This window comes from Aquarana catesbeiana, linkage group LG09 (assembly GCF_042186555.1).
Source record: "Aquarana catesbeiana isolate 2022-GZ linkage group LG09, ASM4218655v1, whole genome shotgun sequence".
Classification (NCBI taxonomy): domain Eukaryota; kingdom Metazoa; phylum Chordata; class Amphibia; order Anura; family Ranidae; genus Aquarana; species Aquarana catesbeiana.
In genome coordinates, this window is record NC_133332.1 from 113,482,977 (window position 1) to 113,498,090 (window position 15,114).

A 15,114-nucleotide genomic window follows, 5' to 3' on the forward strand; every position below is an offset into this window, starting at 1 on the left:
CGACTTCTGTTACAGAAGCATTGGTCCCAATCTGTGCCCGCCAGTGTTGCAAATCAGTGCCAACCAGTGCCACCTATCAGTGCATGCCAGTGCCACCTATTATTGCCCACCAGTACTGCCAATCAGTGCCACCTATCTGTGCCCATCAGTGCCTACCAGTGCCACCTATTAGTGCCCACCAGTGCTACCTATCAGTGCTGCCTATCAGTGCCGCCTACCAGTGCCCATCAGTGCCACCTATCAGTGTCCTTCAGTGCTGCCTATCAGAGCCCATCAGCGCCTCCCTATCAATGCAGCCTAATCAATGCCTCCTCATCAGTGCCCACCTGTGCCACCTCATCAGTGCAGCTCCATCAGTGCCCATCAGTGTTGCCTCATCAGCGCACATCAGTGAAGGAGAAAAATTACCTGTTCGCAAAATTTTATAACAAAGTATGAAAAATGGTTGTATTTTTTTCAAAATTGTCGGTCTTTTTTTGTTTTTTTAGCAAAAAATAAAAAACCCAGTGGTGATTAAATACCACCAAAAGAAAGCTCTATTTGTGTGAAAAAAATGATACAAATTTAGTTTGGGTACAGTGTTGCATGTCCGCGCAATTGTCATTCAAATTACAACAGCGCTGAAAGCTGAAAATTGGCCTGGGCTGGAAGGGGGTATAGCATGTGGTTAAAGGAATTCTATGGTCACAACAACACTTTTATTTTACAACATCAGCTTTGTAACAGCAAGACAAACAATTGTTATCTTTGACAATTCCATATAAGCTTTTTTAAAAAATCTCATTTCATGTTTTGAGTGCTGTCTGTCTGCTGACCATCTCTTTCCACAATTTGTTGGATGCTCAACATGCTTTGCAGTTTCATCTTTGCTGTTTAATTTCAAAATCTAAGGACTACACATCCCATGGTACCTTGCTGGCTGCAAGCAGCGATTCCTGTACTGACTCTGCCTCCTGAAACTCCTCCTCTCAGCACCTCTGTAGTTTAGAAGGCAGGCTCTGTAAATTCTGTGACACAGCAGTGCCTACTCACAGGGCATAGTGAATACATATCACAGAAGTAAATATGTGGGGATTTTCCAAAGTAAGTTTACAAACTTCAAAAATGTTTGGTGTTAGGTGTGAGTCGGTTAGAAATAATTGAAATTCAATGTGGAACCCGAATATAATGATTTTATGCTACATTTTAGCATAGATACGTTTTAAGTAACACACACACACAACACGGTTTCTGCAATATTACTTTGTATTTAAAGTGTATTTGATTTAAAAGTGATTGTGTAAAAAATAAATATTCCTACATATATATTAAACACAACGCATGTTAATCCTCGATGACAATGTATAATGTGTAACATTTACAAAACTATGGAATGTAGTAGATACATCACTTCAAAAGTTTGATATTCAAACAAGTAAAATTAAATTGCAAAGTTTACATGTCCATTCCCTGTAATCTTAATACAGTGTTAATGATGAAATTGCCAGAAAGGTACCTGAGCACCTAATAATAAACAAACATATATCTCCAGACAGTGCTGAATAAAAAGTGCAGATTTCCAAGAGCTGTTGCTCCAGACATTCTTGGGAACACTTTTCTGGAAATGTTCTTTAAGCCCAGGTTCACACTGAGCTGCGGGAATGAAGCCGTGTGAGTTCATCTGAACTCACACGATTTCACTCCCGTATGTCAATCCCGATTTCGGCCGCAATTTTAGAGACATCTGCACAGATGTCAATGTAAATCGCAAAAAAGTAGTACAGAAACTACTTTTTGAAATCGGTGCAGTGCTGCAAATGCAGCATCGCACTGATTAGGACGGTTGCCACCGACTTGAAATACGATTTGACATGTCAAATCGTACCAGTGTGAACCAGGGCTAACTGTTTTTTTTTTTTTATGTTATTCTCTGTACTGTGCATTTCACTGGATGGGTACAGCAGAAAGCCAAAGGAATATGGTACAATAAAAATCCTTGTAAGGATCCCTTTAGAAAAGCTCCAGGGTTGCCAAGCTAGAAGGTGACCCTAAGGCAGGTCATGAATATACAGCGAGGGTTAGATCTGCCCACTGGCTTGGGCAAACTTGGATTACATTTAAGAACACAGTTCATCAAAGAAAGTATTTAGGGCAACCATAGCATATAACATAGGCATTTTAGTAAACCACCAAAGCACAGACTTGGGAGAAGTTGCCCAAAGGTACTCAAACCAGTCTATGGACACTGCCAGAGACACCAGTTCTTCTGGCTAAATGCAAGAATATCAGGTTGTCAGACCTGCATAGGAGGTATCTAGTGACTTACCCAATGATAATAACACAAAACATGACTCCAATGTGATCTGGTTTGTTTTGGATGACAGAAGTAATGGTTAGTCTTGGTTACCAGTGTTTTACAATCATGCATTCAACAGATCTTCTTCTTCACAGTGCTTAATACATGATCACAATACTTGCATAGGCAAGCACTGATACAAGAAAGGATTTATGTGCGGTTTTCCTCTCCTTTCTGAGATAGTTTAGAGTCACATATCCTTACATCTGATACAGACTTCATAATAATGAGCTGAAGTGCAGAGGAGAACATAAGTCCATGTTGCTTGAGTCAGTGAACCAAAGTCCTACACACTTTTTGTGGTTGGATGGCTTTCTATCAGAAATACCGGGCAGATTTCCTCTTTCTCTGGCTTACTGTAGACATTATATACATCGCTTTTTAACCATTGCTAAAAAGAAAGAAAAGGACACAGTCAAGCATTCTGACAATAACTGCATAATTTGTAAAGGACGTTAAAGCAACAATAAATACATTTTCCCATTAATGGATTTTCCTAAAGAATTAAAAGTGCACTCCCCTTTGGGTTTTTTTTTTTCTTTTTGGGAAGTGGAGGGGGGCTCGTGAATGAACAGCTATTTCTCAAGTTTTCAGTCTTCATTTCAGACATCACATTTCCATGATACATTGGGGTCGATATACTAAAACTGGAGAGTGCAAAATCTGGTGCACCTGTGCATGTAGGTAATCAGCTTCTAACCTCTTCAGCCTGTTCAATTAAGCTTTGACAAAAAAAACCTGGAAGCAGGTTTCTATGCAGAACTGCATCAGATTTTGCACCCCAATCAACCCCAATATGTACAGAATGCATTAAGGTAAAACTTCTGCCGTTAGAACTACTTTAAGAACATGTGGTAAAATCCTTTTTATCACTAGGTTCACTTCTTATTGGAACTACTTTTTATTTTATAAACGAGGCACGCTGGATATAGTAGGTGATCATGGAGCAATGCAAGGAATTGATTTAAATATTTCTCAAATATGCAAGGTTAGGTGATTTTATTGGGAAATGCCATCAAAATTACAGATTTAGCTTTCTAAACATTGTTTCTTAGGTGTAAATGTTTACCTGAAAATCTTTTGGAAAAATTCTTGCAGGATCTGGGATTTGAGGGCAGATAAAGGCCTTCAGTCTGTGTAAAGAAAAAAGGATTGTAAACACATAAAACTGCCTAAAGTAAATTAAGTTTGTGTATATTTTCAGACTACGTGCAGTGGTGATTTGAAAATCAAAAATAACTGCAAATAAAAATACTTATTGGTTATCTAAAGCCAAGAACAAAAATTTTATTTGGAGCTTTCACTCCTTAGATGTGGTGACTGCATTATTTATTATTTTTCCATTTAGGAACATTTACAGCATTACAGAAAATACCTGTTGATCTTGCCAGAAATGAGGTGTCCTTGTTACTTCTAATTCCCTCTGTCTTCCCCATGTAATGGAGATGAAGAAACAGAGACATGTTTAAAATCCAGCCTGAGTGGCAATCATGGCTCCCCTATAGATGGAGTGGAGGAGTAAGCGTAGCTACTCTAGGACAGGAAGTTTATTATTCTCAAGATTACTAGGTGAAAACTATTGGAAGGAATGATAAGGGGTCATATCCAAGAATCTGCTGATGAAAATAGTATCATTAGTAGTAACCAACATGGATTTATGTAAGACAGTTCTTGCTAGAACCTTTTAACATTCTATAAGGAGGTCAGTTGTAATTTGGATAGAGGAAGGCCTTTGGGTGTAGTATACCTAGATTTCAATAAGGCATTTGATACAGTACCCCATAAATGCTTAATTTACAGATTAAGGTCTTTTGGCATTATTGAGATTGCATGTACCTGTATAGAAGACTGGTTGCAGGACCGTGTCTAGAGGGCGGCGAATAATGGTATATTTCCTGGATCTTCTGTAATTATGAGCAGTGTACCCCAGGGCTCTGTCCTGGGACAAATTTTGTTTAACTTGTTCATAAAGGATTTAGCGGTTGGAATAAATAGTTCAATCTCAGTGTTTGCTAATAATAAAAAGCTAATCGGGGTAAAAAACTTCACAGGATATAGCAACTTTACAAGAAGATCTAGATAAAATAGAGGGCAGCTATATGGTAGATGAGGTTTAATATCTAAAATTGTAATGCACTTGGGAACTAAAAATATGCATGCAAGTTACATGCTACAGGGTGAACTTCTGGGGGAATCGAAGATAAAAAAGGATCTTAGGTCCTGGTAGATCACAGACTCAGCAATAGCATGTAATGCAAAACTGCAGCAAGCAAGGCTAGCAGAATATTAGCATACATTAAAAGGGTATTTACTCAGGAGATAAAATTATAATTCTACCACTTTTCAAAACTCTGGTTCAGCCACATCTTGATTGTGCTGTCCATATTTGGTTATCAATACTCAAGAATGCTGTGCTTAAACTGGAGAGAGTCCAGAGAAGGCCAAAAGAGCTAATAAGGGGCCAGTTATGAGGAACAACTACAAACAATAAATGTATTCTTCCTGGAGAAGAGGTGCTTAAGAGGAGCGATGATCACAATATACAAATCTTTAAATGGTGACTGTATAATTGGGAGGAAACTATTTAACCCCTTCCTGCCGCTGCCTCACGGCCCTTTAAAAGCTTCTAAAGGCCAGGAGGCGGAAGCAGGCATTTAGGTCATCTGACCGCTGTGATTGGCTGTCACAGTGGTCACATGATCAGGAAGCTCCCGATCTCAAGTATTCATCAGGAGCTTTACAGTACCACTGGTGTCTGTGCTGGGAGCGCACAGGGTGCACACTCTCAGCATAGAAAGTGTTTGCATAGGGCTGCATAAATGCGTAATGTCAGCAAGAACAGGTTAACCTAATGTCTCTAAAGAGGACATGCGGCCACACAATGAAGTTGGATGAGAAGCAGTTCAATCTTAAATTGTGTAAGGGGTCTTTTACTGTTAGAGCAGTAAAGATAGAGAAATCCCTTCCACAGTTGGTGGTGTTAGTGAGGGGTAGATAAATTAAAAAAACCAATAGATGTGTTTCTTAGCAAATGCAATTTACAGGGATATTGAAAGTAGTAGTGACATGTACACATACACAGTGGTTATCGCCAGTCTGCTGGTATGTGATTGCGGTTCCGCAAGCTGGAAATCTTTGTACAGGGTGAGGCTGGAAGGGTCATTGTGGCATATCAGTGACAGCATGGTGTAAGTTTGACCACCCATTTGTCACAAGTTGGTGAAGATTGTCGAGGACATACGCTGCATCAGTCACAGCCACATCTAGGGACTAGTAAGCTGCAAAATATTTCATTTATACTTTGGGTGATACATATATTTTAGTAATTTTGCAGAACTGTTATAAATGCATACTATCAACTAGAGCTGCATGATTCTGGCCAAAATGAGAATCACAATTTTTTTGCTTAGAATAAAAAGATCACGATTCTCTCATGATTATCGCGACATAAACTCTTTCACATTATACAAAAAAAAAAAAAAAAAAGCTAACTTTACTGGTTAGATTTTTTTTTTTTAATGCATTAAAGTAATTTTTTCAAAAAAAATTGCATCTGAAAAACCGTTGCGCAAATACAGTGTGATATAAAATATTGCAACAACCACCATTTTTTTCTCTAGGTTGTCAACTAAAAAAATATATATGTTTGGGGGTTCTAAGTAATTTTCTAGCAAAAAAAAAAAAATGATTTTAACTTGAAACCAACAAATGTCAGAAAAAGGTTTAGTGTTTAAGTGGTTAAACTTTTTTCACTTACACAGTCTATTCCATTGACAAACTGTTACAAGGTTTATACTTAAGTTCAACTGATAAAGAATGTTTTGTTTCTATGGTATGATATTGGGGAAGTGTTTTTTTAGCCCAGGGGAAGAACCCGGTAGGGATAATAACACTGTGTAAGATTTCAATGCAGCAGGAAGTGCACATGAAGTTAGGAGATCTTTGAAATTTAGGCAGAATCAACAGGTATTTTTCTGTACTTTAAAAGGATAAAACATGGGAAAATGTGCTTGCATGCAGATTTTATTTTTATTTTGCCAACAAATACACTTTAAGTTCCTGTAATCAACTTTGATCTATCTCACAGGCAGGCCCTAAAATACAGAATCATTTACTCAACCGGCATACTGCACGTTGAAGATTGCTAATTTTTATCAGCCGTACATATGAAACCTTGGCTTTGCAACAATTATGCATGTTCATTACTTAGTTGTTTTAATGGGGTTATATCAGAGGATCCCAGATAGGAGTTATCAACCCTCACTATGTGAGGTCCAGCCATGATCAGCTGCAAAATGGACATGCAAATCTTATTTCCTTTTCCCTATGTTGTACCCCTTTTCTTTCATGTCTGTCTTATCCTCCACTTTACAGTCCACATGGACCCCTCATTTCCATGCCATGTTCTGGAAGCTACCTGAGGTGTTTATTGGCAGTTCCAGTTCCCCTCTCCCAGACTATGCTATGCTCTCTGCCAGCTGTTCCCATACCAATCCATGATACATTTCCAGCTAGTTCTCCCTGTACACTGTTTGTTCCCTGCCACCTCTACCCACAACCCCATCTATGTTACATTCCCTGCCAGCTCTCCCCATCCCCATTCATGCGATGCTCTTTGGCAACCCCATCCCCCAACCACTCTGTGTTCCCTACAAAATCTAGTCTCTCACGGTCTATGCTACATTATCCATCTATGCCACATATCCTTGTCCATGTCGTGTTCCCAGCAAGCTCTCCCCAAATCCATCCATGCTACATTCCTTGCTAACGTTTCCCATATAGTCCCTGTGTCTTGTTAGCTCTTCCCACCCCCATCCATACTACCTTCCCACCAGCTCTACTTTTCCCTATCTATGCTCTGTCCTTTGGCAGCTCTTCCCTTGTTGACTTGGTGTTTCCTGCAAGCTCTACCCTGCTCCTTTTCATGTTGCATTTCCTGGCAGCTCTTCCGATCTGTTCTATGTTCTTTGCCAGGTCTATGACTCCCAGCTCCACATGCAGTTTACATTGGCTGCCCCCAAGGTTAGTTCTAATGAGATTGAATTCTTGAGCAAAAACAAGTTCAGCTAAAATAATTCCTGTTAGGACAATAGTGCATACCAGTGTGTTGTGAAACATCCAAAAGGCCAATAAACATCCAAAACATTCTAAATTAACCTGTTCTTGAATAAGAACATATTTGCTAGTTTAAAAAAAACAACCACAAAAAAGAAAAAACACCTTACGTTTCCATATGGACAAGTAGGATAACTGCTGCAATAATGATTACAGCTGAAATGATGAGAGGTACAATTATAGATGTTAATCTGTTGTCATCCTTCCCTAGAAAACAACCAGAAACAAGCAATTAATACATCTACATGCAAAAATATAATATTCCATAAAAAAAAGGATATTCCAAATTTAGCAGATTTATAAGATGCCAGACAATAATCATATTGGAAGATGATGGATGCTTTATTATTATCACCCTTATTACGATAAATTAAAGAATACATTTTAGAAAAATTTCAATGGTACTAAATAACAATTATTAGCATATGCATAGAGGAAAATTTTCAAACAGAATAGTTCAGTTAATCTGCAACTACATTCACAGATGTCTAGTAGAAGAGAGAGCCGCAAAATACTTGGAAAACAGCTCATGCGTGAAAAAGATCTTTTCTATATTTACAGGATTGTTTTAGTGGCAAAAAGTCCTACATTTTGTGTGATAACTGGGAAACGCATCTGTTTTCACTTAAGACAAAAATTGCTTCTTAGTAAAAAATATATGGCTTTAGGGAAAACCTTTTTCTTGTTTTGGATAGATGGTTAAGAATTTCTGCTTTCTATCACTGTTTGTGTCCCTGGATAGGACATTTGTTCTTACTATTCTAAAAACCAGGAGAGGAAATGTGGGGAAATATATATTTTACAGTTGTCATTGAACAGAAGTACAGGGAAATCTTCCAACAGGAACACGTGTTGGTGACAGCTGTCAAAAAAAGATGGGATTTCCCCTTACATCAAAGATATGAAGGAAATAACTTGGTTGGAAATAATACTGGTTGGTATTTTAAAGCTGTTGAGTCAGAGACATAGGGGTCCCTAGCACAGGGCACTTGCCCCCGCATCTGTTGCCTGTGGTGCCAGGTCCTGATGCTGGAAAATGGGGAAGTGCTTGGAGCTGCTCCAAACATACTCTATAGCACTAAAGCGTCTAGGTTTATCTCGGTACCCAAGGATTGAACCAAAAAGAAAAATGTAAACAATTTATTAGGAAATAGTGTCTGCCCAACATGTTGGTATAAGCAGGGTCGGCGCTAGCATAAGGCAGCCACCTGAGGGCGCCAGGAGAGGGGGGGCACCAAAGCCAGGGGCTCTGTCCCCAAGAGACTTGCTAATTCTAGCGCCGGTGGCTGGCCCTGCTCACACCTGTACAAAGCACACTGACAAGCCGTGCACCACATCCCCAGCCAGGCGCTGTTAATGTAACCCGTCTCTGCCTTGCGCACTCCTCCTTTACCAGATGCAGGGCAAAGAACGGCTCGGCTAGAAGACGCCACCCCCCTCTCCCTTCTGCCCTTGTGGCTGGATCCTGGAAAAAAATAATTCCTCCACCCACCTGGGTGGTAGTAGAGAGAGGGTCACGAACGCCTCCAGTTCAGCAGCTCACAGAGACTATCACCACTGAACTGGAGGGCGTGTGAGATGAAGGGAGCCTGGGGAGGAGCCTGGAGCTGAGGAGACCAGGGGAAGGAGCCTGGAGCCGAGGAGAAAGGGGAAGGAGCCTGGAGTCGAGAAGACCAGGGGGAGGAGCATGGAGCCGATGAGACAAGGGGGGGGGCAATGCCAGCAGAAGGCCCAGGAGGATTGCAAGTAGTGGTGGTACCAGCACAGATGAAGATTTCTCTCTCCTATCTCTTTGGAAGGTAGGGCAAGCAAGCTGCTTCTAGCTTGATGGATTCAGAGTCTAGCTGGCTGTGTATATTATTGTATCAGCCCTGCCCTTGTGCCATGCCCGCAGCCACTGACCATTCTGTGCGCCATGCCCGCAGCCTCTGACCATTCTGTGAGCCAGGCCCGCAGCCTCTGACCATTCTGTGTGCCATGCCCACAGCCTCTGACCATTCTGTGCACCATGCCCGCCGGCCTCTGACCATTCTGTGTGCCATGCCCACAGCCTCTGACCATTCTGTGTGGCCATGATCATGATTGGTGGGGGGGCACCAAAATGCACCTTCGCCTAAGTAGACAAAAATCCTTGCACCGGCCCTGGGTATAAGGCAGCTACATTTGTTGTGTACAAAGGAGCATGAAGCCTTAAATAGGGCCCAGCCTTTCATGCCACTCTCCTCAACACTGCTGCACCCCATGCTTTCATGTTGGCAGGAGTGCGGACAAGGAACCGAAGAGGCTGGAGGACAGCATGTTATGTTACTAGAGGGGTAAGTGATAGTGTGTGCACATATACAGTACACAGTGGGGTTGATTTACTAAATCTGGAGAGTGCAAAATCTGGTGCAGCTCTCAATAGAAACCAATCAGTTTTCAGTTTTTTTTTCAAAGCTTAATTGAACAAGCTGAAGTTTAGAAGCTGATTGCCTACCATGCACAGCTGCAACAGATTTTGCCATCTCCAGTTTTAGTAAATCTCCCCCCAGTGTGCGTATACAGTGCATCTGGAAAGTATTCACAGTGCTTCACTTTTTACACATTTTGTTATGTTACATCCTTATTCCAACATGGATTAAGTTCATTATTTTCCTCTAAATTCTACAAACAATGCCCCATAAAGAAAATGTGAAAGAAGTTTGTTTGAAATCTTTCCAAATTTATTAAAAATATAAAAAACGAAAAAAATCACATGTACATAAGTATTCACAGTCTTTGCTCAATACTTTCTTGAAGCACCTTTGGCACCAATTAAAGCCCCAAGTCTTTTTGAGTATGATGCTACAAGCTTGGAACACCTATTTTTGGACAGTTTCTCCTTTTTCTTTGCAGGACCTTTCAAGCTCCATTAGGTTGGATAGGGAGCATCTCTGCACAGCCATTTTCAGATCTCTGCAGAGATGTTCAATTGGGTTCAAGTCTGGGTTCTGACTGGGCCACTCAAGGACATTCACAGAGCTGTCTCGTAGCCACACCTATATCATCTTGGCTGTGTGCTTAGGGTCGTTGTCCTGTTGGAAGATGAACCTTCACCCAGTCTGAGGTCCAGAGCGCTTTGGAGCAGGTTTTCATCAAGGATGTCTCTGTACATTGCTGCATTCATCTTTTCCTCCATCCTGACTAGTCTCCCAGTTCCTGCCACTGCAAAACATCCCCACAGCATGATGCTGCCACCACTATGCTTCACTGTAGGGATGGTATTGGCCAGGTGATAAGCGGTGCCTGGTTTCCTCCAGACATGATGATTGCCATTAAGGCCAAAGAGTTCAATCTTTGTTTCATCAGACCATAGAATTTTGTTTCTCATGGTCTGAGAGTCCTTCAAGTGCCTTTTGGAAAACTCCAGGTGGGCTGTCATGTGCCTTTTACTGAGGAGTGGCTTCCGTCTGGCCACTCTACCATATAGGCCTGATTGGGGTAGTGCTGCAGACAGGGACGTTGCTAGGTCTACAAAGATCTGGGGCTAGAGCCCATAGCAGCGAAGTAAAGAAAGTCATACGCTTGGGCGGGCATATACATGTATATAATATACGTGTGTGTGTGTTTATATATACAGAGAGGCTGGTGTATATGCAGAGAGGCTGGTGTATATGCAGAGGGGCTGGGTATACAAAGAGGCTGGGGTATATACAGAGGGGCTGGTGTATATACAGAGAGGCTGGTGTATATACAGAGAGACAGGTGTATATACAGGGAGGCTGGTGTGTATACAGAGAGGCTGGTGTATACAGAGAGGCTGGGTAATACAGTTTCCCCCCTCCCCCATGGTCTGCACTCACCTGCTCAGGAGATCTGTGTGAGAAAGTTCCTCCTGACTCTTTGATATGGGGGGAGCAAGGAGGAGACTCGCTCTCACACACACTGATCTCATGGCTCTGGCTGTCAGTGAAGCATGGAGTGCAGACTCAGTGAGAGTGCCGCGGCTGTGTGGGACAGGCAGCCTGCAACACTCTCACAGTAGGGCTGGCTCTGGACTCGGGGCTATGGGCCCCAGATTCTGGGCTTCAGCCTCAATAGCCACCCCCTAGTGATGCCACTGGCTGCAGAGGTAGTTGTTCTTCTGGAAGGTTCTCTTCTCTCCACAGAGAAATGCTGGAGCTCTGTCGGAGTGACCATCGGGTTCTTGGTCACCTCCCTGACTAAGGCCCTTCTCCTCCTTCAGTTTGGCCGGGTGGCCCACTCTAGGAAGAGTCCTGTTGTTTCCAAACTCCTTCCATTTACGGATGATAGAGTTCACTGTGCTCATTGGGACCTTCAATGCTGCAGAAATTTTTGTGGCACATAATTGTGAAGTGGAAGGAAAATGATAAATGGTTTTCAAAATTTTTTACAAATAAATATCTGAAAAGTGTGACATGCATTTGTATTCAGCCCCCTTTACTCTGATATCCCTAACAAAAATCTAGTGGAACCAATTGCCTTCAGAAGTCACTTAATTAGTAAATAAAAACTATCTGTGTGTAATTTAACCTTGGTAATAATACAGCTGTTCTGTGAAGCCCTCAGAGGTTTGTTATAGAACCTTAGTGAACAAACAACATCATAAAGGCCAAGGAACACACCAGAAAGGTCAGGGATAAAGTTGTGGAGAAGTTTAAAGCAGGGTTGGGTTATAAAAAATATCCCAAGATTTAAACATCTCAAGGAGCACTGTTCAATCCCTCATCGGAAAATGGAAAGAGTATGGCAAAACTGCAAACCTACCAAGACATGGCCATCTACCTAAACTGAAAGGCCGGGCAAGGAGAGCATTAATCAGAGAAGCAGCCAAGAGGCTCCTGGTAACTCTGAAGGAGCTGCAGAGATCCACAGCTCAGGTGGGAGAATCTGTCTACATGACAACTATTAGTAATGCACTCCACAAATCTGCCCTTTATGAAAGAGTGGCAAGAAGAAAGCCATTGTTGAAAGAAAGCCATAAGAAGTCCCATTTGCAATTTTCGAGAAGCCATGTTGGAGGACACAGTAAACATGTGGAAGAAGGGGCTCTGGTCAGAAGAGAGCAAAATTGAACCTTTTGGCCTAAAAGCAAAATGATATGTGTGGCGGAAAACTAACACTGCACATCACCCTGAACACACCACCACTGTGAAACATGGTGGTGGCAACATCATGTTGTGGGGATGCTTTTCTTCAGCAGGGAAGCTGGTCAGAGTTGATGGGAAGATAGATGGAGCCAAATACAGGGCAATCTTAGAAGAAAACCTGTTAGAGTCTGCAAAAGACTTGAGACTGGGGCGGAGGTTCACCTTCCAGCAGGACAACGACCCTAAACATACAGCCAGAGCTACAATGGAATGGTTTAGAGCATATTCATGTGTTAGAATGGCCCAGTCAAAGTCCAGACCTAAATCCACTTGAGAATCTGTTCACAGACGCTCTCAATCCAATCTGAGAGAGCTTGAGCTATTTTGCAAAGAAAAATGGGCAAAAATGTCACTCTCTAGATGTGCAAAACTGGTAGAGACATCCCCAAAAAACTTGCAGCTGTAATTGCAGTTAAAGGTGGTTCTACAAAGTATTGACTCATGGGTGCTGAATACAAATGCACGCAACACTTTTCACATATTTATTTGTAAAACATCTTGAAAACCATTTATTATTTACATTCCACTACACAAATATGTGCCACTTTGCGTTGGTCTATCACATAAAATCCCAATAAAATACATTTACGTTTTTGGTTGTAACATGACAAATTGTGAAAAATTTCAAGGGGTATGAATACTTTTTCAAGGCACTGTATATAACATACTGTACATACACCTGACCCCTGCATCCTGCACGCTGGTTTGTATATAATACTTCTAACTAGGGATGAGCTGAACACCCCCGGTTCGGTTCGCAGCAGAACATGTAAACAGGCAAAAAATTAGTTTGAACACCGTTAAAGTCTATGGGACACGAACGTGAAAAATCAAAAGTGCTAATTTTAAAGGCTTATATGCAAGTTATTGCAATAAAAAGTGTTTGGGGACCGGTTCCTGCCCCAGGGGACATGTATCAATGCAAAAAATTTTTAAAAACGGACGTTTTTTCGGGAGCAGTGATTTTAATAATCTTAAAGTGAAACAATAAAAATGAAATATTCCTTTAAATATCATGCCTGGGGGGTGTCCTTAGTATGCCTGTAAAGTAGCTCATCGTTCCCATGTTTATAACAGTGCCACAGCAAAATGTCATTTCTAAAGGATAAAAAGTCATTTAAAACTGCTTGCAGCTGTATTGTATTGTCAGATCCCGGCAATATAGATAAAAATACCATAAATACCAAAAAAAATGGCGTGGATGTCACCCTCAAAATCTATAACAGGCCCTTCAGGTCTGGTCTGGATATTAGGGGATCCCCTCACCCAAAGTTTTTAAAAAATGGCGTGGGGGTCCTCCAGGCACGATATATTCTGAACAGCAGTATATATACTATACGGCCTGTCTTATATACTCTGCAGAAAATTGGGCCTTAGGTGTTGGTGGTACCACAACACTGTAAGCCCTCACAGATACTCTTGTTGGGAGCAGGAACGAGCCCCGCTGTGAAATATTATATCAAAAACTGTAATTACATGCTCCTATTAAACAGGGGCAGAAAAATTGGGCGGTGGTGGTGGTACCCAATACCAAAAATATTGTTGGAAGCTAGCATTATCAAGATTGAGGAGTAATAGGATAGTCAGCATAGGCAGTCTTCAAGGCATGCCACATTCATAGCAAATTCATTCAGTTACATCAGCATCAGGTACTTGATAGCTGCTGATCCAAGACTGATTCATTTTTATGAATGTGAGCCTATTAACGGAGTCTGTGGACAGGCGCACTCTTTGAGCCAGTACAAACCCTTCAGCAGCACTGAATGTGTGTTCAGAAAGCACACTGGATGCAGGACAGGCCAGTAGCTCAATTGCATATTGAGCAAGTTCTGGCCAGTGGTCCATCCTCAAGACCCAGTAACCCAGTGGATGCACGGTTGAAAATGGTTTCCAAGTCTGCTCTTGTCCCTAGATATTCCTGCACCATGTAATGCAGATGCTGGCGATAGTTGCTTGAACCTCTCAGACTTTGGCGCTGAGGGCTGAAAAATTGTTTAAAGGCATCGGTCAGCTGGCCACCTTCTTCACTGCTCTTCCTCTGACTGAACAAAGTCTCAGCAACACGTTGTCCAGCACCAGGAAATTGTAACCTTCCAGGGACTGGAAATGCATTGCACAAACCTTTCTTCAAAGCCTCCTGAAGATGTTTCATCCTCTGCTCCCTCTGCGAAGGTAGGATGAGTTCTGCAACCTTACCCTTGTAACGTGGATCAAGAAGGGTTGCTTAAAACATATATATATATACATACACACAAGACTCTGTGTGTGTGTGTGTGTATACATGTACAGTGCCTTGCAAAAGTATTATTCACCCCCCCTTGGCATTTTTCGTGTTTTGTTGCCTCACAACCTGGAATTAACATGGATTGTTTGAGGATTTGCATAATTTAATTTACAGAACATGCCCACAACTTTCAAGATGTTTTTTTTTTATTGTGAAGCAAACAACAAATAGGACAAAACAACAGAAAAAGTCAATGTGCATAACTATTCACACCCCTAAAGTCAATACTTTGTAGAGCCACCTTTTGCTTT

At 41.5% G+C, this 15,114-nt stretch overlaps 1 protein-coding gene across 1 annotated transcript in view; it reads right to left on the reverse strand.

Moving 5' to 3' along the window:
* Nucleotides 1–1,227: 1,227 nt before the first annotated feature.
* LOC141108006 (interleukin-13 receptor subunit alpha-1-like) overlaps nucleotides 1,228–15,114 on the reverse strand; it is a 191,677-nt gene continuing 177,790 nt past the window's right edge. The window contains exons 9-11 of the mRNA XM_073599156.1: nucleotides 7,561–7,657; nucleotides 3,405–3,468; nucleotides 1,228–2,726 (exon numbers count right to left, since the gene is read on the reverse strand). Coding sequence (XP_073455257.1) covers nucleotides 2,622–2,726; nucleotides 3,405–3,468; nucleotides 7,561–7,657 — 266 coding nt within the window. The 3' untranslated portion in view covers nucleotides 1,228–2,621. The remainder of the gene's footprint in view (nucleotides 2,727–3,404; nucleotides 3,469–7,560; nucleotides 7,658–15,114) is intronic.